This window comes from Macaca mulatta, chromosome 13 (assembly GCF_049350105.2).
Source record: "Macaca mulatta isolate MMU2019108-1 chromosome 13, T2T-MMU8v2.0, whole genome shotgun sequence".
In the NCBI taxonomy this organism is placed as follows: Eukaryota; Metazoa; Chordata; class Mammalia; order Primates; family Cercopithecidae; genus Macaca; species Macaca mulatta.
Window position 1 is genome coordinate 61,296,094 of NC_133418.1, and position 27,711 is coordinate 61,323,804.

Sequence of the window (27,711 nt, forward strand, 5' to 3'; positions counted from 1 at the left end):
TTTGTATAATCTTCATTCCTTTGTTTTTTTCCTTACTGACTGTCTTTGTGGATTGCTGATTTTCTGTGGTGATACCATTTGAGTCTTTCCTTTCTCAATTGTGTATTTGTATTACCAGTGATTTTTATATTTTCATGTGTTTTGATGATGGGAATTATCATTCTTTCACTTCCATGTTTAGGACTCCCTTGAGCCTTTCTTGTAAGGCAGGTCTTGTAGTGATGAATTGCCTCAGCATTTGCTTGTCTGGGAAAGTATTTCTTTCTCATTTATGAAGGGTAATTTTAATAGTATCTTTGGGTGGTGATATTTTTCTTTCAGCAATTTGACTATATTTTTTCATTCTCTCCTGGCCTGTAAGGTTTCTGCTGAGAAGTTTGCTGTTAGTCTGATAGGGGTTCCTTTATGACTAGATGATTTTCTGTTGCTGTTTTTAGAATTTTCTCTTGTTATTGACTTTAGACAGTTTGCCTAAGTTTGCCTAAGGCCTTTTGGCATTGTATCTGATTGGGGTCACTGGATCGCCAGTGTCTGGATGTCTAAATCTCTTGCTAGACTTGGGAAGTTTTCATCTATTTTTTTAAGTAAGTTTTTGAACTTTTTCATTATCTCCACACCTTTAGGAATACCAATAACTCCTGTATTTGGTTGCTTTATGGTATCTTATTTATCACAGAGACTTTGCTCATTCTTTTTTATTCGTTTTTCTTTATTTTTGTGTGACTGGGTATTTTAAAAGTCCCGTCTTCAAGTTCTGAGATTGTCTCTTCTGCTTGGTCTAGTTCATTACTGATGGTTTTGACTGTGTTTTATATTTCATAGAAGGAGTTCTTCAGTTTCAGAATTTCTCTTTGGTTCTTTTCTATGGTGTTTCTCTCTTTGGTAAATTTCTCATTCATATCCTGAATTCTTTTTCTTATTTCCTTGTATTATTTTTCAGCATTCTCTTGTATCTTACTGAGCTTCTTTAGTATCATATAGTATCATACTTTTGAAATCTTTTTCTGGAAATTCTTGTGAATTCTTTTTGATCAGAATTTGGTGTTGGGGGATTATTGTATTTCTTCGGAGGTTTTATATTTCCTTGATTTTTCATACTTCCCGTGCTCTTACATTGATATCTGCACATCTGGTGTAATAGTTGTTTCTTCCAGTTTTTTGAATTTGTTTTTGTAGGGGATGACTTTTTCCTGAAGATATATCAATTCTGTTGGATGGGGTCTTTTGGGTTTGATTCTGAGTGTGTTCAGTAGTGTAGTCTCTGTATGATTTCTTCATCTGTAAACAGCATCAGTGGTATCTGTGATTTCCTCAGTGGTTTAGAGTGTGGTTATTTGTGGAGGCTATGGTGAAGTTTTCCTGAGGACAGGGGTGCCAGTTGGGCCAGTCTTCAGGCCTCAGTGGTAGCAGTGGTGGGCTGAGTGTGCCTGGTCTTAGTTCCTGGGGCTGTGTGCCGTGGCACTGGTGTTAGCAGTACCAGGCAGGCCAGTTACTGGACCTTCAGGTGGCTTGTTGAAATGTTAGTAGCGGCAGTGGTGGGTGTGTGAGTGGGGTTCATGAGTCCCTGGGCAGCTGGCATGGTATGGGTGATGCCAGTAGCAGTGGTGTGATGACTCTTTTGGTCCTGGGTGGTGCATACTGTTGTTGACTGCGACTGCAGTGCAGGGTTGCCACCCACAGCCCCAGACAGGCAGCAGCACCACAGTGCTGCTCAGCATTGGAGGAGGAACCCTGCTTCTCACATGTAAGCCTAGGCATGGAGGCCATGCCATTAGTTGGGGCTCAGTCACCACTCATAGCCCCAGACAGGCAGCCCTCCAACTCACTTGCCCTAGCCTCCAGGGGCAGCAGCAGTAGCTATGCCTGCAGTGGTGTGTGGAAAGGAAGAAGGAGTCCTGGTCTCCGTGTGTGAGCCCAGGAGCACAGAGTTTGTGCTACTGCTTGAAGCAGGTTCACTTCTCACATCCCTAGATAGGGGGCTCTGAGGCTCTGGAAAGCATGCACTTTGCTTTCCTTTGTCCTAGAGGCTCCCTTTTTGGTGCACTGCACCGTTCTTTCCCCGAGGATCAGTACTGTCTGTAGGCTAAAGTACTGGAGACCCCATAGCACCTTTGGGACCAACCAGTGCTATACTGCTGTAGCCTTCTGGGTGGACACTGGGATGTCAGTGGAAGCTCTTAGGATGTGGAGACATGGGGTTGTGGTTTTCAGGGCAGGATGCAGTCCTGTGACAGCTGTGCAATGGTGCCCAGCTGCAGCCACTTAGGTCTCAGGGGTAGGGTCCATGACCCAGTACAAGTTTTCTATCGGGTGTATTGCCCTCTCAGGGTCTCCAAATCACACCCATGCTAGTGTTGGGGTTTGTATGGGTAGAGGAGGTCTCTCGTGGTTTAGATTGCAGCAGTCCATGGTGGGGATGTGGACTGCTGAAGTTCTGTGATTTACTCTTTACTGGCAATACCAAGCCCCTCGGGGCTCCCAGTCAATCTTGGATGAGGTGGGCACTTGCTTTCTTTTTCTTCTGTACCTCAGGTGTTTCCCATGACTTCACTGTTAGACTTTAGTTCTCTCCTAGATTTTCTATCCAAGGTATAATTATCCATTCATAATTTTGGTCCTTCTTTCTGGAAAGGTGGTGTCTGATGTCACTAATCAGCCACATTGAACTGCATTTCACTATGTACTTCTTGACACATATTGCAGTTCCAGCTGGACATTTATTGTGTGACCATCTAATTACTAACTACCTCACAGACTTGACTGAAAGTTTCAGAAGAGAGGTTTTCAAATATTTGGGAGGAGAAGTTGTAAAACTCCCTGCAAATATTTTGCGATAGATTTTTTCACTTTTATTCAAGTTTTTAATTGATAAATAATAATTGCATATATTTATGGGGTACAATGTGATATTTTGCTGTATGTATATATAGTGGAGTAATTAGGTCAAACTACTTAACATACCCATCATCTCACATACCATTTTTTTCTGTGGTGAGAACATTTAAAATCTATAGCAATTTTGAAATATAGAACACATTATTATTAACTTTAGCCACTATGTTGTACTATAGATCTTTAAAATGTATTTCTCCTGTCTAACAAAAACTTTGTACCTTTTGACCAGTATCTCCCCATTTCCCCTACCCCTAGCATGGTAACTACCATCATACTCTCTACTGCTATGGGTTTGACTTTTTTAGATTCCACATATAAGTGAGATCATGCAGTATTGAACATGCAGTATTTGTCTTTCTGTGCCTAGCTTATTTCCCTTAGCATAATGTCCCACAGGTTCATCCATGTTGTCACAAATGACAGAATTTCCATTTTTTAAGGCTGAATAGTATTCCATTGAGTATATACACCACATTTTCTTTCAGTGATCGTTTTTATTCTCAAAGATTTTGGGGTTTCATATTTCTAACTAAACAAAACATAATGGTAACAATTTAACAATACTTACCCTAAGAAATTTCTGCTGTGCTTTAACTCACCATAATACTCTTATGCTGATAAATTAGGAAGCATATCTCATTGCATATTAAGGGGCTGTGTTTGTGTGTGTTGTGTGTGTATATTTAAATTAACTCAGGAAGCATGGTTGTAAGTCTTCGAGAGGGGCCTATTATATGAAAAGTTGCCAAGCTTACTTTCTTGAAACATTATTCAAAGATTATTATTTCATGGACTCTGCTTTGAGAAATGCTCTTTTTTCATTTATGCTACATTATTGTGGATTATGGAAAAGAACTGGAAGTTGTAGAAGGCAACTGTTGAGTTTGGTCTTAGTAAAAGAGAATGGACAAGGAGGTATATTAAAAGTGGTATATCTGAGATAAATGGAACAAAGAGAATCAGCAGAATTTACTGGTGAATTTGAAGGTTGTTAGCTAAAGGTGAGAGATTAAAGAGGGCGATCTCATACCAAATGAACTGAAAAGAGATTTAGTGGAGATCTTTATTCCCTCTTTTAATGTTTTTAAATTAAAATAATAAAATGATTTCTGGTAATCATAAAATGGCATAGTATACAAATAGATATATAGTAAAAACTATATACCTACCCCAAACTCATTCCCTACTCCAGTAGTAACTGTGTTCAGCAATTTAGCTTATATCTTTTTTCAAACACTCACCTGTGTATATGTGTACACACATTAAAAAAAATGGAATCACTGTATACATATTTTTCTCTAACTTTCTTTACATAACAATATATGACACATCTGTCATTGATCTATATCTACCTCCCTATTTTTACTAGATACATAGTAATCCGTAATTTGGATATAACATACTTTACAATTATTAATGTCAATCTTTTTAGTAAATATGGAAATTGAACATAGATGAGTAATCAAGGAAATGTAATAAGAACAAAATGGTCTTAAAATTTTTTAATAAGTTAAATAGCTTACAAGCAGACAAGGCACTCCTTTCAGGTTCCTATTTGATTCTTTTAGTGAGGAACAACTCTTAGTGCATTTTCAGTATTCTGGCTTTTGAGAAACACATTTCTAGCATCTCCTTAAAACCATAAGAAATATATTTGTGGCCAGATATTTTAAGCGTTTCCTTCTTTTGAAAATTTTTATAGAAAAATACTGAATAACACATAAAAGGTTTAAAAAATCATCCCTAATATCATTTTTTAAAAATTTTATAAGGCAAGAAGTTGAAGTTTGTGCCCTCTGGGTACCAATTTTATCTCTGTGAGATGCCTGCTATCAACAGCTTTGGTTTTATTTTTTCTGACATTTTCTTGTGTTTCTACAATTTCTTTTTTTTTAAATTATTATTATTATTATTATTATACTTTAAGTTCTAGGGTACATGTGCACAATGTGCAGGTTTGTTACATATGTATGCATGTGCCATGTTGGTGTGCTGCACCTGTTAACTCGTCATTTACATTAGGTATATCTCCTAATGCTATCCCTCCCCACTCCCCCCACCCCATGACAGGCCCCTGTGTGTGATGTTCCCTGCCCTGTGTCCAAGTGTTCTCATTGTTCATTTCCTACCTATGAGTGAGAACGTGCGGTGTTTGGTTTTCTGTCCTTGTGACAGTTTGCTGAGAATGATGGTATCTAGCTTCATCCATGTCCCTACAAAGGACATGAACTCATCCTTTTATATGGCTGCATAGTATTCCATGGTGTATATGTGCCACATTTTCTTAATCCAGTCTATCATTGATGGACATTTGGGTTGGTTCCAAGTCTTTGTTATTGTGAATAGTGCTGCTATAAACATATGTGTGCATGTGTCTTTATAGCAGCATGATTTATGATCCTTTAGGTATATGCCCAGTAATAGGATGGCTGGGTCAAATGGTATTTCTAGTTCTAGATCCTTGAGGAATCACCACACTGTCTTCCACAAAGGTTGAACTAGTTTACAATCCCACCAACAGTGTAAAAGTGTTCCTATTTATCCACATCCTCTCCAGGACCTGTTATTTCCTAACTTTTTAATGATCACCATTCTAACTGGTGTGAGATGGTATCTCATTGTGGTTTTGATTTGCATTTCTCTGATGGCGAGTGATGATGAGCATTTTTTCATGTGTCTGTTGGCTGCATAAATGTCTTCTTTTGAGAAGTGTCTGTGCATATCCTTTGCCCACTTTTTGAAAGGGAGTTTGATTTTTTCTTGTAAATTTGTTTAAGTTCTTTGTAGATTCTGGATATTAGCCCTTTGTCAGATGGGTAGATTGCAAAAATTTTCTCCCATTCTGTAGGTTGTCTGTTCACTCTGATGGTAGTTTTTTTTTGCTGTTCAGAAGCTGTTTAGTTTAATTAGATCCCATTTGTCACTTTTGGCTTTTGTTGCCATTGCTTTTGGTGTTTTAGTCATGAAGTCCTTGCCCATGCCTATGTCCTGAATGGTATTGCCTAGGTTTTCTTCTAGGGTTTTTATGGTTTTAGGTGTTACATTTAAGTCTTTAATCCATCTTGAATTAATTTTTGTATAAGATATAAGGAAGGGATCCAGTTTCAGCTTTCTACAGATGGCGAGCCAGTTTTCCCAGCACCATTTATTAAATAGGGAATCCTTTCCCCATTTCTTGTTTTTGTCAGGTTTATCAAAGATCAGATGGTTGTAGATGTGTGATATTATTTCTGAGGGCTCTCTTCTGTTCTGTTGGTCTATATATCTGTTTTGGTACCAGTACCATGCTGTTTTGTTTACTGTAGCCTTGTAGTATAGTTTGAAGTCAGGTAGCATGATGCCTCCAGCTTTGTTCTTTTGGCTTAGGATTGTCTTGGCAATGCAGGCTCTTTTTTGGTTCCATATGAACTTTAAAGTAGTTTCTTCCAATTCTGTGAAGAAAGTCATTTGTAGTTTGATGGGGATGGCATTGAATCTATAAATTACCTTGGGCAGTATGGTCATTTTCACAATATTGATTCTTCCTATCCATGAGCATGGTATGTTCTTCCATTTTTTTGTGTCCTCTTTTATTTCATTGAGCAGTGGTTTGTAGTTCTCCTTGAAGAGGTCCTTCACATCCTTTGTAAGTTGGATTCCTAGGTATTTTATTCTCTTTGAAGCAATTGTGAATGGGAGTTCACTCATGATTTGGCTCTCTGTTTGAGTGTTATTGGTGTATAAGAATGCTTGTGATATTTGCACATTGATTTTGTATTCTGAGACTTTGCTGAAGCTGCTTATCAGCTTAAGGAGATTTTGGGCTGAGACGATGGGATTTTCTAAATATACAATCAGGTCACCAGCAAACAGGGAATTTGACTTCCTCTTTTCCTAACTGAATACTCTTTATTTATTTCTCTTACCTGATTGCCCTGGCGAGAACTTCCAACAATATGTTGATTAGGTGTGATAAGAGAGGGCATCCTTGTCTTGTGCCAGTTTTCAAAGGGAATTTTTCCAGTTTTTGCCCATTCAGTATGATATTGGCTGTGAGTTTGTTATAAATAGCTGTTATTATTTTGAGATACATCCTGTCAATACCTAGTTTATTGAGAGTTTTTAGCATGAAGGGCTGTTGAATTTTATTGAAGGCCTTTTCTGCATCTATTGCGATAATCATGTGGTTTTTGTCTTTGGTTCTGTTTATATTGATGGATTGTGTTTATTGATTTGCGTATGTGTTTGAACCAGCCTTGCATCCCAGGGATGAAGCCAACTTGATTGTGGTGAATAAGCTTTTTGATGTGCTGCTAGATTTGGTTTGCCAATATTTTATTGAGGATTTTTGCATCGATGTTCATCAGGGATATTGGTCTAAAGTTCTCTTTTTTGGTTGTGTCTCTGCCAGGCTTTGGTATCAAGATGATGTTGGCCTCATAAAATGAATTAGAGAGGATTCCCTCTTTTTCTATTGATTGGAATAGTCTCAGAAGGAATGGTACCAGCTCCTCTTTGTACCTCTGGTAGAATTCGGTTTGAATCCATCTGGTCCTGGACTTCTTTTGGTTGGTAGGCTATTAATTATTGCCTCAATTTCAGAACCTGTTATTGGTCTGTTCAGGGATTCAGCTTCTTCCTGGTTTAATCTTTGGAGGGTGTATGTGTCCAGGAATTTATCCATTTCTTCTAGATTTTCTAGTTTATTTGCGTAGAGGTGTTTATAGTATTCTCTGATGATAGTTTATATTTCTGTGGGGTCGGTGGTGATATCCCCTTTATCATTTTTTATTGCGTCTATTTGATTCTTCTCTCTTTTCTTCTTTATTAGTCTTGCTAGTGGTCTATCAATTTTGTTGATCTTTTCAAAAAACCAACTCCTGGGTTCATTGATTTTTTGGAGGGTTTTTTGTGTCTCTTATCTCCTTCAGTTCTGCTCTGATCTTAGTTATTTCTTGCCTTCTGCTAGCTTTTGAATGTGTTTGCTCTTGCTTCTCTAGTTATTTTTACTGTGATGTTAGGGTGTTGATTTTAGATCTTTCCTGCTTTCTCTTGTGGGCATTTAGTGCTATTAATTTCCCTCTACACACTGCTTTAAATGTGTCCCAGAGTTTCTGGTATGTTGTATCTTTGTTCTCATTGGTTTCAAAGAACATCTTTATTTCTGCCTTCATTTCGTTATTTGCCCAGTAGTCATTCAGGAGCAGGTTGTTCAGTTTCCATGTAGTTGAGTGGTTTTGAGTGAGTTTCTTAATCTTGAGTTCTAGTTTGAATGCACTGTGGTCTGAGAGACAGTTTGTTATAATTTCTGTTCTTTTATATTTGCTGAGGAGTGCTTTACTTCCAACTATGTGGTAATTTTGGAATAAGTGTGATGTGGTGCTGAGTAGAATGTATATTTTGTTGATTTTGGGTGGAGTGTTCTGTAGATGTCTATTAGGTCTGCTTGGTGCAGAGCTTAGTTCAGTTCCTGGATATCCTTGTTAACTTTCTGTCTCGTTGATCTGTCTAATGTTGACAGTGGGGTGTTAAAGTCTCCCATTATTATTCTGTGGGAATCTAAGTCTCTTTGTAGGTCTCTACAGACTTGCTTTATGAGTCTAAGTGCTCCTGTATTGGGTGCATATATATTTAGGATCGTTAGCTCTTCTTGTTGAATTGATCCCTTTACCATTATGTAATAGCCTTCTTTGTATCTTTTTATCTTTGTTGGTTTAAAGTCTGTTTTATCAGAGACTAGGATTGCAATCTCTGCTTTTTTTTGTTGTTTTCCATTTGCTTGGTAGATCTTCCTCCATCCCTTTATTTTTAGCCTGTGTTTGTCTCTGCATTTGAGATGGGTCTCCTGAATACAGCACTGTGATGGGTCTTGACTCTTTATCCAATTTGCCAGTCTGTGTCTTTTAATTGGAGCATTTAGCCCATTTACATTTAAGGTTAATATTGTAATGTGTGAACTTGATCCTGTTATTATGATGTTAGCTGGCTATTTTGCTTGGTAGTTGATGCAGTTTCTTCCTACCATCGATGGTTTTTACAATCTGGCATGTTTTTGCAGTGGCTGGTACCAGTTGTTCCTTTGCATGTTTAGTGCTTCCTTCAGGAGCTCTTGTAAGTCAGGCCTGGTGGTGACAAAGTCTCTCAGCATTTGTTTGTCTGTAAAGGATTTTATTTCTCCTTCACTTATGAAGCTTAGTTTGGCTGGATATGAAATTGGGGGTTGAAAATTATTTTCTTTAAGAATGTTGAATATTGGCCCCCACTCTCTTCTGACTTGTAGAGTTTCTGCAGGGAGATCTGCTGTTAGTCTGATGGGCTTCCCTTTGTGGGTAACCCAACCTTTCTCTCTGGCTGCCCTTAACATTTTTTCCTTTGTTTTAACTTTGGTGAATCTGACAATTATGTGTCTTGGAGTTGCTCTTCTCGAGGAGTATCTTTGTGGCATTCTGTGTATTTCCTGAATTTGAATGTTGACCTGCCTTGCTAGGTTGCGGAAGTTCTCCTGGATAATATCCTGTAGAGTGTTTTCCAACTTAGTTTAATCCTCCCCATCACTCTCAGGTACACCAATCAAACGTAGATTTGGTCTTTTCACATAGTCCCATATTTCTTGGAAGGTTTGTTCATTTCTTTTTACTCTTTTTTCTCTAAACTTCTTGCTTCATTTCATTCATTTGATCTTCAATCACTGATCCCCTTTCTTACACTTGATCGAATCGGCTACTGAAGCTTGTGCATGCATCACGTAGTTCTCGTACCATGGTTTTCAGCTCCCTCAGGTCATTTATGGACTTCTTTAGACTGTTTATTCTAGTTAGCCATTCATGTAATCTTTTTTCAAGGTTTTTAGCTTCTTTACTATGGGTTCAAACATCCTCTAGCTCAGAGAAGTTTGTTATTGCCAATTGTCTGAAGCCTTCTTCTCTCAACTCGTCAAAGTCATTCTCCGTCCAGCTTTGTTCTGTTGCTGGCAAGGAGCTGTGTTCCTTTGGAGAAGAAGAGGAACTCCAATTTTTAGAATTTTCAGCTTTTCTGTTCTGGTTTCTCCCCATCTTTGTGGTTTTATCTACCTTTGGTCTTTGATGATGGGGTTTTGTTGTGAATGTCCTTTCTGTTTGGTAGTTTTCCTTCTAACATTCAGGACCCTCAGCAGCAGGACTGTTGGAGTTTGCTGGAGGTCCGTCCACTCCAGATCCTATTTGTCTGGGTATCAGCAGCGGAGGCTGCAGAACAGCAAATATTGCACAATGGCAGATGTTGCTGCCTGATCGTTCCTCTGGAAGCTTTGTCTCAGAGGGGCACCCTACTGTATGAGGTGTCAGTCAGCCCCTACTGGGAGGTGTCTCCCAGTTAGGCTACTCGGAGGTCGGGGACCCACTTGAGGAGGCAGTCTGTCTGTTCTCAGATCTTAAACTCTGTGCTGGGAAAACCACTACTCTCTTAAAAGTTGTCAGACAGGAACATTTAAGTCTGCAGAAGTTTCTGCTGCCTTTTGTTCAGCTATGCCCTGCCCCCAGAGGTGGAGTCTACAGAGGCAGGCAGGCCTCCTTGAGCTGTGGTGGGCTCCACCCAGTTCGAGCTTCCTGGCCGCTTTTTTTTTTTTATCTACTCAAGCCTCAGCAATGATGGATCCCCCTCCCCCAGCCTCGCTGCCGCCTTGCAGTTCCATCTCAGACTCTGTGCTTGCAGTGAGGGAGGCTTCATGGGCGTGGGAGCCTCCCAGCCACCCACAGGATATAATCTCCTGGTGTGCCGTTTGCTAAAGTCGTTGGAAAAGTGCAGTATTAGGGTGGGAGCGTCCCGATTTTCCAGGTATCGTCTGTCAAGGCTTCTCTTTGCTAGGAAAGGGAATTCCCTGACCCCTTGCACTTCCTGGATTTGGCGATGCCCCTCCCTGCCGCGTGAGCTGCACCCGCTGTCTGACAAGTCCCAGTGAGATGAACCTGATACCTCAGTTTGAAATGCAGAAATCACCTGTCTTCTGCGTTGCTCACACTGGGAGTGGCAGACTCCAGGTGCTCCTATTTGGCCATCTTGGAACCTCCCCTACAGTTTCTTTATGTGTATATGTATACCCATACTACTCTTGTTTTTTTCCTAGTAAAACAGAATGGTGCTACTTGTGTAGGTCTGTAACTTTTAAAAATGCCTCCCCCTACCTTCAAGAAGGTATCATGCTGTTGGGAAAAAAATTTCTCATTAATTAAACTTATCTATCTTTTATGTTATCTCCATTTATTTTCTTGTACTAACAACATTAACAATAGCTAAATTCAGAAGTGACTGATTTATTATGTGGAATGCCAATTTATTAATTTACTATGTGAGATTTATTTGGCATCATAGACATTGCTCATTTCCTTGGGGCATTACCTCATGGATGAGTTATTCAAGAGACTGACGTAAGATAAGAAGGCTGATTGGTAAGCAGAGAATGAGAACAACGGCAAGGAGGTGTTCTAACAAGATATTTCTTTCAAGCTAAGGTGGCTCGATTACTTGCTGTGGGGCACTTTCAGTCTTGAAAAGTAGCATTAGTCATCAAAGTGATAGCCCTGAACATGGTTAGAGACTCACAGGGTGGGTTTCCTGTGGACTCCTGACCTGAACTGTGCACTGCCCACCACTCCATTTGAGATATCTGACCAGGGTATAATACATGAGAGAGGGTAGCTTATCACATTACCCTTTCTTTATGTGAGAAGAGGGTTGATTGAAATTTGAGAAGTTTCCACATCTGCCTAATGAAGACGTGGAAAACATCTTTGTTTCCACAGCAACTCATTTACAAGCACTCTTTTAAAGAGAGGCTCTGTGAAGATGGCTAATATATAAAGGTGGTGACAAGTACAGTGTCTCCAGATGTTGCCAGATGTCGTGTCTCCTGGTGGCCAAAACCATCCCCAGTTGAGAACTGGGGAGCAGCAGTTTAGAACAGTGGTCCTCTGGTGGCACCAGGGACTGATTTCATGGAAGACAATTTTTTTCACAGATCTCAGATCATCAGGCATTAGATTCTCATAAGGAGCACACAACCTAAATCTCTCACATGCACAGTTCCCAGGAGGGTTTGCCTCCTATGAGAATGTAGTGCTGCAGCTGATCTAACAGGAGGTGGAGCTCAGGTGGTAATGCTTGCCCACCCACCACTTACTTCCTGCTGTGTGGCCTGGTTCCTAACAGGCCACAAATGGGTACTGGTCAGTGGCCTGGGCGTTGGGGACCCCTGGTTTAGAGGGAGACTGGTTTGAGTGAAGAAAAGAGCTGGAGAGAGGAAAACCAGGTGGGATATTGCATGGAAGTCAACTGAGAAGTGAAAGTTAAGGGTATTAGTTCCTCAGCAGTGGTGAAGAGGTATATAGGATTTGTCATTAATCGACCTGTCTTGGTCTCTACTTTCCCACGAATTATGAGACCTTTGATTTATTGCCTTACTTTTCTGATTGGGAATTAGTATGAGGATGAGATTAACCATATTACTATTGTTTTTAAAACTTGCATACTTATTTTGTATCAGTTATACTGGCATTTTACATGCATTATGGTGCATGTAAAAGTCTTCTGTAAATTATAAAATACTATAAAAAAAGTGTTATCTGATTTGCCTTTCTCTTTACTTCTCACCACTGCTTTTAACTCTTTAGATCTTTAAAACTACTGACAAATACAAAATCTACTTTCGGACCTTGTTTTATTTTGAGATGCCTCCCTTTACCACCTTGCCTGCTCTTTATTTTCTGAGCTACCAGAAGCCTCCCTCCAACCCCTTGCAATGGAAAAGACACTGTCTTGTTGCTCTTTTTCCTTTTTGTTCTACCAAATTTGACCATGGTTATAAATACTTTCTAGGAATGATCACTTTTCTTTTATGCAAATATAGTTAGCAGGATTTTAAAGTTACATTAGGGATTAAAATATGGCATCATTTGTTTTGTAATGAGAATAAGTGAGAAAATTAGATTTATTAAATTGAAATAGACTTTGCAGGCAGATTTCTAGGTATGTATGTATTCCATATATTGAATAACACCATACAAATTTTTGGGAAATTTCGCTGGGAGACCCCAGTGAGGAACCTCACTTCTCTATCCAGGAAAATACCTGTTTATTTCTTGTTCTTTTGTTTTTTCTCCTTAAGTCAATTCTCTGTAGTAAATCAACTAATTTTTTTTATCCTTAACTATATTCACTTTGGTCTCCTGACATGTAGGAGGCACTCACATGTTTTTCTTTTTTTAATCTACTGAATGAGCAAAACTCAGATGTTATTTATGTTTTGTTTCAATTAAGGATGTCATCTGATATAATTTTCTCATTCTCCTCAAAGTACCATTTCACTTCCAATTTAATCCTCAATCTAAGTACTGTAGACTTTAGGGTTAAGAGAAGCCAATTTGAAGAGCCATCTGGAGATTGTGGAAATCATTTCTGAGTTTCTTAAAGAGAAAGCTTACCTTTCCAGTATGAGCTTATTGAAGAAAATGAAAAGGAGAAAATGAGAAAGGCAACATAAAGAGACATGGTCAGAGCAGGAATAATAAGGAAGGTACTTTTTGTCTGGAGGGGTGTCAGAGAAAAAGAAGAGTGTCAGTTTCTATTTGCCTCAGCTATCTCCTGCACAACATTTAAACAACATTCAAATTGGGACAGTGTTGGGAGATGCCACTGGCCTTCTCATTGCTTCATCCTGCGGGCCTTTTCAGTTCAGATCTGCCTCAGAGATGCCTCCCTTTACTACTGCCTGCTCTTTTTTATTTTCTGAGCTACCAGAATCCTCCCTCCAATCCTTTGCAATGGAATAGGACGCTGTCTTGGTGCTCTTTTTCCTTTTTGTCCTACCAAATCTTACATAGATCCTTTCCATTTTGGAGGTCTTAAGGACTAACCACGTTGGGGAAACAGGCAGAGGTGAGAACAACACTTTCCTGTCTGGGCTGGAATATTCTTTCCTTGACTATATTTTTCTAACTCTAGTTATCTCCTTTACAATATCCAGGAGTATCTTTGGCACCAGTACTTGGCAACTCTATGCTTCCCCATAGGCTGTTTTATAAAAATGCATTAATTAGCTGATTAATTGATTTATACCTTCTTATTCCAAAATCTGGTGTCAGGGATGCCTCTAGTCCATAGGGCATTTGGAGATATGAAATGGTGGACATACTTGATCTTTCAGGTATCCAAACTTGGTTCAATAAGAGGGTTAAACTGATTTTTTGGGTTAGAATGTCCCAGAGCTCAGACCTTAGATCTCTTTCTGTCTTTCCACTCATTTTTTAAAGGGAGCATGTCCAGTACCATGGCTTTAAATACTACCTTTGTATTGTTGATGACTCCCAAATATACATCTGTAGTCCCCCATGAAGTTCAGACTCATTTCTGATTATGTACTAGATCTCTCCACTGGTATGTCCATAAATACTTTAAACTTAACGTGTCAAAATCAAACTCTTTATTCTCCATAATCTAAATTTGCTTTTCCTGTAGCATTCCCAATCGCAGTAAACTGTTGCTCAGGCCAAAAATCTTTGAGTCTTTCTCTCATATGCCACATTCAATTTTTCAGCAAGTGCTAATAGATACTTTTTAAAATATGTCTCAAGTCTGCCCACTTACCATTTCCTTCAGCATTACCATTCTAGTCCCAAGCCATCATCTTCTCTCACCTTGACCACTGCAATAGGCTTATAATGGTCTTCTTGCTTCACTTGCCCTGACCCCTGCTTTAAAACGTAAATTATATTATAGTTCTGTGCTGCTTAAAACTCAGTGACTTCCCATCAACAAGGTCTAACCTAACCTGGCCCTTGACTGCCTCTCTGTCTTCATCCTCTATGAATATCCCTTTCACTCACTCCCCTCCAGCCACACTGACCTAGCTTTCTTCAATCAGCCTAGGAACATTCCCACCTCAGAGTTTTTGCATTTGCTCTTCTGTCTTCCTCGAACTCCTTTTCTCTAGATATTTATGTGGCTTGTTCTTTTACTTCATTTGGGTCTGTATTCAAATGTTATTTCCTCAGAGAGGCTTATTTGTTTATTAGTCATCTTCAAGTAGCACCCTCCTAAATTTGCTCTATAGTTCTTATTGCTGTTGTACATTATATTAAAACTATTTGTTTTATTATCTGTGTCCACACTTGAATGCAGTCTCCATGAGGCCAGGGAGGGCAAGGGCATTGTCTGTTTTGTTCACTGCTATATTCTCAGCAGCACTTGGAACAGTGCCTGACTCATATGATATACTATATATATATATATAAATATATATATATAAAAATATATATATAAATATAAATATATATATAAATATATATATATATATAGTGGTAAATGAGTGAATTTATGAAAAAGTGGCTGCACCTATTCTTTGAGAAGGATTGTGAAGGAATGTCCAACCTCAACAATGGATCCATAGTCTCCAAATCACTGCTCCTGCCTCCATGCATAGATCGGTTATCTAACCAATGTATGCATGCTTTTGGCTCCATGACACTCACCCTTCTGAATCTTTTCCGGCATCAGGTCCCTCATTTACTTAATCTCACAGGCTGTACTTTCCTTCTTCATCCCATAAAAGTAGGTTTTAAAAAGAATTTTATAACCAATGCTCATACATAGAAAAAGCAGTTTTTGTTAGGATATGAGAGTTATTTCATGACAGCAATGGTGAGAACAGAAAACAAGGTAAAAGAAATTAGACACTTGGAAAAATTTCCAGAGTTCTGAAGGAACTTGCAAATATTTTGGAGAGAATATCTTTGTGAAATCATAACAAATGGGAAACGCAACAAAAGATTGCATTTTTTACTAGTTATAATTCACCTGAATGTCACACGTCTAACATTCAGTCCAACCTGGGTTACAAGGTTTTTAAAAAGACAAAATGTCTTTAAAAAGACAGAGTTGGTTAACAATGTAGTGAGGATATTTGTTATTTGATATAGGATTCAAAGGGTGAGTGTCATGGAGCCAAGAGCATGCATACGTTGGTTAGATAACTAATCTATGCCTGGAGGCAGGAGCAGTGATTTGGAGACTATAGACAGCATCTTACAATTAATGGTTGAATAATAATAATAATTGCAAATACTATGTGCCAGGCATTATTCTAAATGTTTTTTGTAAAAAGCTATTTAATCCTCATCCTATGAAGTAGATACTATCATGTTTATTTTCAGATGAGGAAATAAAGGGACAGAGAGGTTAAATTACACTGTCAATGTCACACAGCTAGTAACAAGTAGCCAATACTGGTTTTATTCTGATTTCAGAGTCTGTGTTCTTAACCACTGTATTATTATCCTTGAATATTTGAGGTGGGTGCTACTGAAAAATAATTGGGGTGACTGTCAAAGTTATAGGGAGTCAGTTGTATCCTTAGCCTCAATCTCAAGAGTCACCACCTCCTTCCCAGTCCTCTGAGTCTACCCACTATATATCTCTATCATAGGTCTGGTAAACTGGCACTTTATTAGTTATTTGCTTTGATCTCGATCTTTTTCTGTTAACCTACTTTATTTAACCTACTTTAAGAATTATATTTGATTTCTTTTTGAGCCCTTAAATTTAATTTAGTGCTTGCCATATAATGGACATTCAGTTTTTGCTGAATTAAAAAAATGAATGAAGGTTCTTTAAGTTGATTACAACTGACCCATGGTAGAACAGTTTTCCTGTGAAGTAGTGAGCTCCTGATCACTGGCAGTATTCAAGCATGGGCTAGATGCTTGAAGGGATGCTGCAGAAGGAACATCCATGTCATATGGAAATGGAAAATTAGACCAAGTTTTTTTTTTTTTTTTTGTAACTCTGAATTATCTGATGTTCCATTGAGTTAGTTGTGATTCTTTCTCCAAACATTTGTTGAGTACCTGCTGTATTCCTGACACTACAACGATAAATGTGGCCAAGCCAACATACATAAGGAGCTGGTAGTCAATGAGTAATTAGGAAAAGAAGTGCTTAAGGGTATAGGTGTAAAGCTTTAGTAGATAAAAATAAATAGAAAAGGATAGATTTTAGAGATGTTTTGAATAAAGGTGGAAGGGGAGTAGTAGATATGAAAGATGTCCCTAAAATTGCCTGAGAATGAATTTGGGGAGTTAAGACCACATGCTGTGTTGTTATGGGGGGATTCTTCAAAAGGGAAATATCACTATTTGCCATTAAGGTATGTGGTAGGGCTGGGTGTAATTCAGTAGATGGTAATTTGTGAAGCATTTTAAATTTCTTAAAACAAATGTGCCTTCTCTTAGTAGTCTCCAAGACCCACAGAGATGATTAAGTACTCTTCCCCTAACTCTCTGCCCCTGTAGAGGTATTAATGCAAAGTGGAATAATCTGTTAAGTCAAATAAAGGTTAGCTTTTTGGTGACTAGGACAAGAGTTCTAACAGAAATGCAAAGTGATTCTTCAGTTTCTTTTCTGAATCATGTGCCTGGAATCTGTTAGGCAGTGAGGAATGGTGGTCTGTCTTTATATTACCCTGGTCCCTCATGCTGCTTATCTTTCACACATGTCCAAATATGTCTCAACACAGAATCATCCTCTCTAGCTGGGACATGATGCCTAGGTGGGTGGGGGATTCCCCTGTTTTGTTTAAAATCAAAGTTGTCTTTGAATTTGGCTAGCATGTTTGTGATTAGTTTACTGACAATTGGTTTTTTTCTTCTTATACCATATGTTATTCCATGATTCATCAGCTTTGAGTCTGTTGCCTTGAAGGTGAAACAATTTCTTCCAATGTTGATATTTCATAATCTCATAGATAACAAGCATACGCATATGCATAGTCCTTTCAGAAGTTTTAAACATTTGGAGATGAATGAATTATGCTGCCACAAATGGAAAGGAGCAGTATAAAATTATAATGGTGATATCCAGTCATCTTTTGTTGTGTGGTTTTGTAAACACTGATACTGATAAAGCCTGAATGCTCTACTATATTCCTTTATCTCTCCTTGTGAAATTGTTTCTGATATGTATTTGTTTATGATTTTAAAAATTTAACATTTTACTTAATTGCCTTGATTTACATGTATTTTAATATTTTAGACTGACAAGATCTTTATTTTTAGAAGTAGTGTTTAACTTCCAAATAAATGCATAACATTAGCTGTTTATATTGTAATAGTGGCATATTTTCTATATTTAATGTGTAGCAATGACTATTCAAACCTCAAGAAATGTTTTAGTTTATAATAGTAATTTTTCAAAATATCTCAATAGAATACATTACATTTTCTGAATCCAGAACAAAGCAGTTATTTCAGCGTATGTGCTTTCTAAGTATTTAGAAGATTAGATTTCTAATAAACATGGACTAAATTAGGTTTCTTCATGTAGCTTTAATCAATGCACTTATTGTGTTGCATCCTTTAGCCACCTTTCTCTTTTTACCACAATGTCAATAATTGTTTTTCAGTGAAGACAATTCTTTATAATTTCATAGTGTAGATGCATGTGTAAAATATCTGTATAAGTTGTACATTTGGAGAGAGGTTTTTTAAAGATTCTAAATCACAGCATGTCTTCCTTCCCATCTCCCCTGCTTACCTGGTTTTAGCTCCTCTTTGGTTCAGGTGTGCTGGTGTCGCTAAGCCTTTCTGGGCCGCAGCTGGAAAAAGTGGTGATTGACAGAAGCCTGGTGGGGAAGCTCATCTCAGACACCATCAGTGATGGTAATTACCCCCATGTGCAAATCAATTGCCTACATTAACAGTGGGGCAGGAGAAATAGTGTGTCAACAGGTAGACTAATTATTACCACTGGGGACTTGCAAACAAAACAAGTAATTGCTTGTAATAGCACACTTACCCCCTGGGACCAATACAAGTTTTGACTAATATTTAATATCAAAGTTTTTTTTTCTTCTTGTCAAGTGTTAAGCTTATGTTCTGAGTTGTTTTTTACTTTTTCCTTAAAAGAAGTGAGCATTGTTTTCAAAATAGGGTTTTGTTTTCATTCTTTCAAAGTTAGTTCTCTATAACTGGTACTTCAAGTATATATTTCATTTCCAAATGAATTTTGAATAAATAACACAAATATACCAACACAGCCACCAGTAAACAATTGATGCTTTGGCTCTCATAGGAAGATTCCTTGTTACTAAAATCTTACGAATACTAACTTTTGAGAGATTTTGGGCTATATTTTCTAAATAATAAAGATCAATGCCTAATATACTGGATAATCAGGTCCTATTAAGTGACATCACAATCAGTCTGTAATTGGTACAAAGCACATAAGAAAAAGATATTAAGCCAGTTATTGAATAGGAAGGATACTGATATTTATTGAGCCAAAAGGCTCTGTATGCTGGGTTCCTAACCTACCTATTTAATACAAGAAAACAATTGTATAAGGTATAGTTGTTTCCATTTTTACACATAAGAAAACTGAAGCTGAGCTACTAAGGAACATGTCCAGAGTTATATAGCTAGAAAGTGACTGAGATGAGATTTGAATACAGGTTCTGGCTGCGAAGCCCATTTTCTTTTCACTATACCGTGCTGACTCCTGAATTTTTAAAGATTATATTCTTTTTTTCAAGGTAAAAAGGTTGAGAAACATTGTATTATCATGATAGATTGAAAATGGTCAGTATCTTAAATTTAGTAATCAAAGGAAGTATGTCCTAGTGGAAAGGACAGAGGTGAGAATAAAGAAATCTTCCGTCTGCTGTGTTCTCTCACTAGCTACCTCTGAATAAATCAGACAATCACGTCATCGTGAAGAAAAGAACTCTGCAGGATGGCCATAATTAGCAACATTACTGATAGTAATAAGCTGGGGGTAGGATTGTAAGCATGCCATTTCCCCTTCCTTACAGGAGTAAGGTGCTGAGGAAGCTTCCCTGTAGAAGAGGTTCCATTTCCATATGTCTAATTATTGACCCCTTCATTGGTACTGCAAATAAAATACTGGCTCTGATGATTTTGTTATATTGATGCTCCTCAATGAGAAATAAAAGGAGACTTTTCAGCACAATTTGTGTCTCTGAGTTATCCCTTTTCACGTATTTCTTTTATTTGTACCCAAAATAATACACTCTCATGGGAACGTGGTAACAATGTGATTTCTTGGCAGTTCTCCAGATTCTCTTGTAATTGTGTAGATCCACTGTTGGTCACTGTTTGCATGGTCAGGGGTGTGAAAGTAAAGGAAAATGTATAAAACATTTAATAATTTCTTTATGCTAGGAACAATGCAAAGCATTTCTCAAATTCCTGTAACATATTTTTATCAATAATTTTATGTAACATCAATAGCCCTTTATATAATCCACAAATATTAGTTATTTACCTACTTGTATGCTTAATGACAAAGCTATAGAAATTGCTAATTTTCATTATTAAATATTAATTTATGTAATGTACATATTGGGTATAATATGCTTTATTTCATCCAGCTTGTATACCCCTAAAAGAAGATTCACTGATGAAAATTTTTTAAATAAAGAGACTGGTTGAGAACACTGATCAGTATCCCCTAATAAATCCACTTTATCCTCAGATGGTTTCTATCATATAAACATAGGATTAAAGTCTTAGCACAAATAAAATGGAATGTTTTCATCTCTACATTCAGGTGTGAAATAGTTTTTTAAAAATATCTTTATAGCCCTGGTTCTAAATACATCTCATCCAGTGGTGGTCCCCAAACATCAGTGTATATTGAAATAGTCACAGGAAAAAAAAATCATACATGATTAGATTGATAATTATTGTTTATTCCTAATATCTTTAATATTTTTATAAAATGCTATAATGATATTCAGGAGACTTTAGTGATTTCAATTAATATGTATGTTTGAAAATAGCTTTTTGTAACATTTCAGTGGAAAAAATCTATCCATTATTTTATTCTAACTTGGTATTATCTAATTATGGTTTTTAGCTCTTCTCACAGACAGTTTTATCATCTTATCATTTTTGGCACAAAACAAGCTATGTTTTATTCAGTTTACCAAGAAGATGGATTCTTCTGATGTAAACAAAAGACTGGAAAAACTCTCAGCCTTGGATTATAAGGTAGATATTTTGATTTATATAGTCATATTATTAATTATTAAGGTATATGAAAGTATCTCATAAGTTGGTATTCTGCTCATTATTCTTAAACATTCTGGATTTCAGAAACACTGGAAATATTACAGGATTAAGCTTAATTAACTGCAAACAGTGGCCATTCTAAGTTTTCTTTTATACTCTCACTATGGGGGGATGTCTAACAATGGCATGTTTGGAGCAATTTATATAGTATTTATAGACGTCAAAGACAGATAATAGAGGCAAGTTACACTTTGAAAATGGTTTTTGTACTAGTGGTAGTATATATATTCTCATTTTCCCGTAAGACCCCATATCATCTTTCTAGGGTAGGATAGCTGCTCTGGTTTCCACTTCACAAGAAAAGAAAGAAAGAAGAAGGCACTTTCAAAGGTTAATAGAAAAGTGTAATAAATAAGGAGGGGGAAGAACCCTCCCCTTCCAACTATAACTGGACAAAATGCAAAAAGAAATCTCCTTCATGTGTTAGTATCTCTCCCTTCACTAACTCCAGGTAATTTGTTTCCTTCCTGTAGCAGGGGCTTTACATCTGTTAAGGCAGAATTCTTATTTTAAGTGATGTGTTTAAGTTTTGCCACATTACATTTTAACTGCTGGGAAGGCATATTCTCTGCTAGGATGAGTATCTAATACATTTTCCAGGCTGTTTCAGTTCAAGGCCTCTTTTCAGCAATGACTTGTGTTTGCAAGATTGATCCAACCTCTGTGATGTGGATTTGAGACAGTTCACTGTTCACTGGGAACAGAGCTGATACACAGCTTCCTTAAAAAAGATGCACACTTATGCCATACCTGGAGCATCTACAGCAAGAGCAAAGAGTTTGAGAAGCTAGCTCTGTAGCTTGAAATGTGTGTGTGTTTTTGGCAAACTAGTATTTAACCTAACCCTTTGCCCTTTGGGATTATTACTTATGAATGAGGTGGTGGTAGTGTGGGAGGATTTAGTTTTATTTAGTAGAAACATTTATTCTGAAAAAAAGATTTTTAATGTAGAATAAAATAAATGAGTTTTTCATTGTGGTAATAAACTACCATCTAGTTTTGTTTGCCAGCTTTGCGAAACTTCTGTAAAACCTTAATATAGATTTTTTAAAACTGGAAATTAGTGCTACTTATTATATGTGGTTAGCCAAAACAAAAATAGTATTAGCATTTTTAAAAGGATGTTAGTTCTAGAACGGCTAACTCCAGATTTACTTGAAATACTGTTTACTTACTAAAATTGATCGGTCTTTAAAATGCACCAGTGTGTGCATTAACTCAAACCATTTAAAGTAACTGTATATAAAATTTTGAATGACTAGTTTCTTTATCTTAGGTGTGATAGCTTGATAAAATCTTCTCAACTGAAGAGTAGTAGCTACCTGAGAACAGAGAGAAACTGTAAAGAGGTCATCTTTTCTTGTGAAAAGATGTGGAAAACAGATCTAGCATTTGGGTCCTTAAACCTTAAGTAAGGAAATTACTTACTTGCTTATTTGAATATGCCTTTGGATTTAGGAAAATAGGAACATTGGCACTCCATGTCATTTCTATACATTAGAGAAGTAATCTGTTTCCCTTCGGAAAGCTCATTAATTTCATTTCCTGGTTTAATATTTTAAAATACATTTTTAATATTTAGTCAAATCTGCTATTTGTCCATTGGAAGGATATTTTAAGAAATTTGTTTATTTTACGTTCCCTCTTGGTCATCATGAGAGAATATTGATAATATTAAACTCATAGGAAACATGAAATTTCCTAACATTTCATAACATAAATGATTTGCATTATGTGACAACTGAAAATGTCAGTCACTCATTGTAATTCAATTTCGTCATCTAGAAATTCATAGGTAACATACTTATGCGGCAAATCAGACGTCAAAATAATGTATATGTATTTTTAAGTACTTAGCAATTTCATTGTGGTATTTCTCTCAAATAAGAAGACTTAAAACAATGATATTGAGAGCTTAAATATAAGAAATTATACTTAATAGCATAAAGTTCATCTGTGTTGTCTGTCATTGCCCATTTGGATTTTAAAACAAGGAAGTGGTATAGAGTATTGTACTTTTGCTTTTCTTTACAGCTGTACCATAGTTTAATTCTTTCAGATTGACATAATTTTGGCAAAGAAAATTGCAGGGTAAACATCCTTAAACTATTGACCTTTAACAAGTTTTCCTGTCTACATCTGAAACATCCGATTCAATTTATTTAACAGTGAAGGGACACTGCGAGGAGTTAAATGTTTACCATGAGAGAACAACACTGGTAATTACTTTGATTTCAGTTCCTTTTGATGTGCATTCAGAGGATGAAGAGGTCAATAATATTATGGCCATGCAAATAGAAAAGGGTTCCTTTTGACCATCTTGAAAAAAAATAGCAAAGGATTATTAAAGCATTAACCTTGGTTTTAATGGCCTTGGTTGAGTGGTGAGATCACAATTTGGATGAGCCTGATTATTTACTAAATACAATACATAAATGCAACGGGTTCTTAACACCCATTGCACTCTGGCATTATCGCATTACTGCCATCCTTTGTTGCCTTGCAGACAGGAATATGAAAGCAATCTGTCATGTAGTGAGACTGGCTCCAGAAGCATTTCTCTGATAAGAAGACCCCCTGCCCTTTGCTAGTGTCTGGTCCAGTAGGCTTAGCCATGCGCTTAATCCCCAGAAAGTGGTTCGATTATTGCTGACCAGCAATGGCAAGATAGTTTTTTTTTTCTTCCAAGCTATCAACCTTCCATTAATTCCTTAAGCAGAAATACGGTGCAATCTATATTTCCTTGGCATGTGTCACACAGATGGTGCCGTGCTTATGTTTTCAAATAACCATGTTCCAAAATAACATAGTTTGAATAATAAATTATACAAATCCTGCCTAAGAAAGAGAAGCATAATTCTCAGAAGCTGCATAAACTTTTATGCATGATGCTATGGCTTATCCCTTTTATGCAGAATATATGTGTATACGTCGCATATATTCTTTAAAGAGATATTTGCCTCAAGTTGTTTTTCCTTTTTTTGTTGTCAGTCATTGTTAACATGTTATGTCTTAAACAGTAGTGAGACACTCTTGGTCAGCAGTACTGAACTTGTCATTTTATACAGCTGGTCCTAAATCCTATGTGTAGGTCGATGCTGTCAAGCAACCATGACTGTACATTTTGGTATTGATTGGAATTGCTACATTCAATTCCTTCCTAACTCACATTTCTTCTCTTCCTTCCTTTGCTAAAAATGGGGAGAATTTTGAACATATGTCTTTTTTATACATGTGTCAGAAGAATTTGGTAAATTCTGACACCTTCTTAAGCACATGTTTAACATGCATATTTATTTGCATGTAACTACATTTCCAGATGCTTTAATTTTTGTAATACTTGAGGATTTTGCATCTTTTAAAGAAACGTTTCATGTATGCTTTTTTTTTCTTAATCATTAGATTTTCTATTATGAAATACCTGGCCCAATAAACAAGACAACAGAGCGACATCTAGCTATCAACTATGTTCATGATAGAGTTGTTTGCTGGTGGCCACTGGTCAATGATGATGCTTGGCCTTGGGCCCCCATTTCTTCTGAAAAGGACAGAGCCAATCTACTCCTCCTGGGTTATGCTCAAGGAAGACTAGAGGTAAATCTAAAACAAATATGTACATTTTAATAAAGTGTAAATAAAATAGGATTATTAGATTTTCTGTTCTGAAATAAATGTGAATTATTTTTTACCTATAATTTGTTTTTTCAAATATTCAGAAAAGGAAATTACATATGAAATGAGATCCTAAAAAGTATCGTATCTAGAAGATACCCAGACAATTCCAGGGCTGGCTAGAATAGTATAGTAATTAAGAGTCTAGGCTTCCAGGTTCAAATGCTAGCTCTGCCACTATGTAACTTCCTGTGCTTGACCAAGTTACTAATTTGTATGTGCTATAGTTTCATTATTTGAAAAATATGGTTAGTGATGATAAATGAGTTAATACATGCATTTAGAGCAATATCAATATATAGTGAGCCCTGATTCACTGTTCACTATTATGACTCTTGTTATTATCATTATTAGTTCTATTATTACTGTTTACTCATGATATCATGCCTGTGAAAGCTTTTGTTACCAATTACTCTCTTCAAACCTCTGTCAATTAATGAACATTAGTTAAATGCCTATACTGTGTAAGTCCCTGTTGTGCCAGACCACATTTGGGGCAAGGATATTTAAGGAGAGCTATAGATTATAAGGTCAGGACAGTATCCTCTCAATTCATGATAATGGTTTGATCATTCATTCATATATGTGAACCTATGTGTATTTTCAGTTTGTACTAGTACTTTGGTTACAAAATTCTGTTTTTGTTGTATTATAACTGTAAAAAACAAGCTCCCTCTCCCCCACTTTCTTATGTAGGTAAAATAGTATGTTCCTGTATTTGCCTCTAAATCAATTATGTTTTAGACTTTTAAGGAGTATTACCCAGAGTCAGCATTTGAGATAAGATGAATAAGTTTAAGTTTTCTCTATCCCTACCTAACTCTCCTGGTTTTATAAACTTTCAGGCTATCTTTTTAAGACTGAAGAGTCCTAAAATTTGATGTGTAATATATATGTATGTATGTATATACGTCTTCTGTAAAAATCCTCTTAATCACCTATAGATTTTTTAGTTTCCTTTTTCTAGAACTTTTCTAATTCTGTTACAGTGACTAAAATCACTTGTAGTATTGGTGTGGATTTTATGAGGCTAAATAAGTGCTCTATTCCTACTCACTTCCTGTTCATGACCAATATTTTCTTGATCTTGAGCTCAGAAGTTCATTGAGTAAAAGACTTTGTTAAAATGACTTAATGTAATTAAGCTAATTAGAATTCAATTAAATGGGTGTCTTATAATAAAAGTAAAAATAATTAAATTAGCTTTTAGTTATATATTTTACAAATAACCTTTCTTTGAAATGAGTCCTTATATGAAATTAGGACTGTCCTAAAAGGATATACATAGTCTACATACCTCATTGCCTGGTGTCATCTAGATCATGGACTTTGGAGTTGAACAAACTTGGGGTTGCCTGTTGGTTGCACCATATACTAACTATGTCACCTTAATCAAGTTTACTACCTCTAAAATTCTGCCTGCTTCTAGCTAATTCTGTGTTCCGTGGCTGAGTAGATCACCTACCCTATCTGACTTTAGTTTTCTTACTTTTAAAACAATAGATTTAATTCAGATAGGTCACTTCTAGGTCTTTTACAGCTCTAAAAAGTGCTTCTATGGATCCTGAAGCACAGATCTGATTTAGACATTGTCTGCCCAAAATTCTTCTGTAGATGCTAAAACCAAACTCAGCTTCAGCACTAAAAAACCTACCCTGATTGCCCTTGGCCTACCTTTCCAGTGTTGTTTCCTTCCATGTCTTAGTCAAATGAATTTACTTGCTGACTCATTATTTCCTACCTCTGCATGTGCACATTAGTGGTATTTCTACTTGAAATAGCCATATCATTTAGCAATTACTGAGCATGACCATGGGGTAGGCACTGTATTTCATACTAGGGGATATGAATAAGAAACTATCCCTGCCTTCAAGGATCTTAGTGTCTGCCAGTAAGAGACAAATATGAAAATGTGTAAGTGCATTAAAGTGTTAATGATGCTGTGGGTAGAGTATGTGTAAGCTATAGTGAGACCCAATGAAAAGTGGTGGTCGATTCTACTTAGATATTAAGTAGGGAAAATTGAAGAGGCTTCCCAATGTGCTTCAATATGAGCTTGGCACACAGTTTTACTTTTTTTTATTATCCTTTCTTATCTAACCTTTCTAGAGTTGATATCAAAGTTTTACTAGCTCTGTGGAACAATCTGACTAGCTTTTTCCTTTTCTCCTCTCTGCAACAGTACCAAAAGGAATTGATACTTGAAAGTTTGGTAAAACTTACCTGTAAAATTTCCTGGGTGTGATGTCTTTCAAGGAGGGTAGATTTTTTTCATTATTGATTCCATTTTTAAAGGGTTTTTTTTCTTTTGTTTCCATAATTGGTGTTTCTAGAAAATTACTCATTTTATGTATTTGAATATTTTTTTCATAAAGTTGTATGCAAATTTGTACATGATTCTTTATTCACCACTGATTGTATAATTCCCTCCCTTTTGATCTTATTAAGATATATAATTCATTTTTTGTCAAGAGCTTTTGTTTTAGGAATTGGCCCTTTCAGTTATTCTATCTACTGGTAAAATTTGTAAAGATTTCTTTTTTACAGCTTCATGTGAAATTCATTATGCAAAAAGTATAATCTTGTAGAAGAAATGTCTAGGGCACTAATTGTTTTTCTTGTGTGTGTGTGTGTGTGAAGCCATAATCTTTAAATATGAAGTAGAGAATTTTTTTTAGAATATCAGGAACCGAAAGTACCAGTTTATTAAATTAGTATTCAGGCATATTCCTTTAATTTTTTTTTTTTTCAGTAGCAGCCAAGGGACTTCTTGGACTAATCATCAGAATAAAGATAGAATATGCTCTTAAACCCTAAAATTCAAACTAAAAAATCAGCAGCCTTGTAGAGAAGAAATTTAATCATTGGATCTATTGAACTATAGAATTTTTAAAAAACATTTATCATCTAGGTTCAATCAGAAAAGATAATAGCTTTTATTTGGACAATGGCAGGATCCTAGAGCAGTAGTTCCTAGCTTTGACAACACATTAAAATCACCTACGGGGCTTTTAAAAGAGGCCCACCCAGACCAGTTACATCAGAATCT

General features: G+C 36.6%; 1 protein-coding gene across 2 annotated transcripts in view; it reads left to right on the plus strand.

The window, feature by feature from the left end:
- The window catches only part of WDPCP (WD repeat containing planar cell polarity effector), a 491,911-nt gene that overhangs the window by 142,354 nt on the left and 321,846 nt on the right, over window positions 1-27,711 (plus strand). For both annotated transcript variants that reach the window (XM_015112569.3, XM_015112570.3), the window contains exons 7-9: window positions 18,443-18,557; window positions 20,776-20,909; window positions 24,393-24,584. In XM_015112569.3, the coding sequence (XP_014968055.2) occupies window positions 18,443-18,557; window positions 20,776-20,909; window positions 24,393-24,584 (441 nt within the window). The remainder of the gene's footprint in view (window positions 1-18,442; window positions 18,558-20,775; window positions 20,910-24,392; window positions 24,585-27,711) is intronic.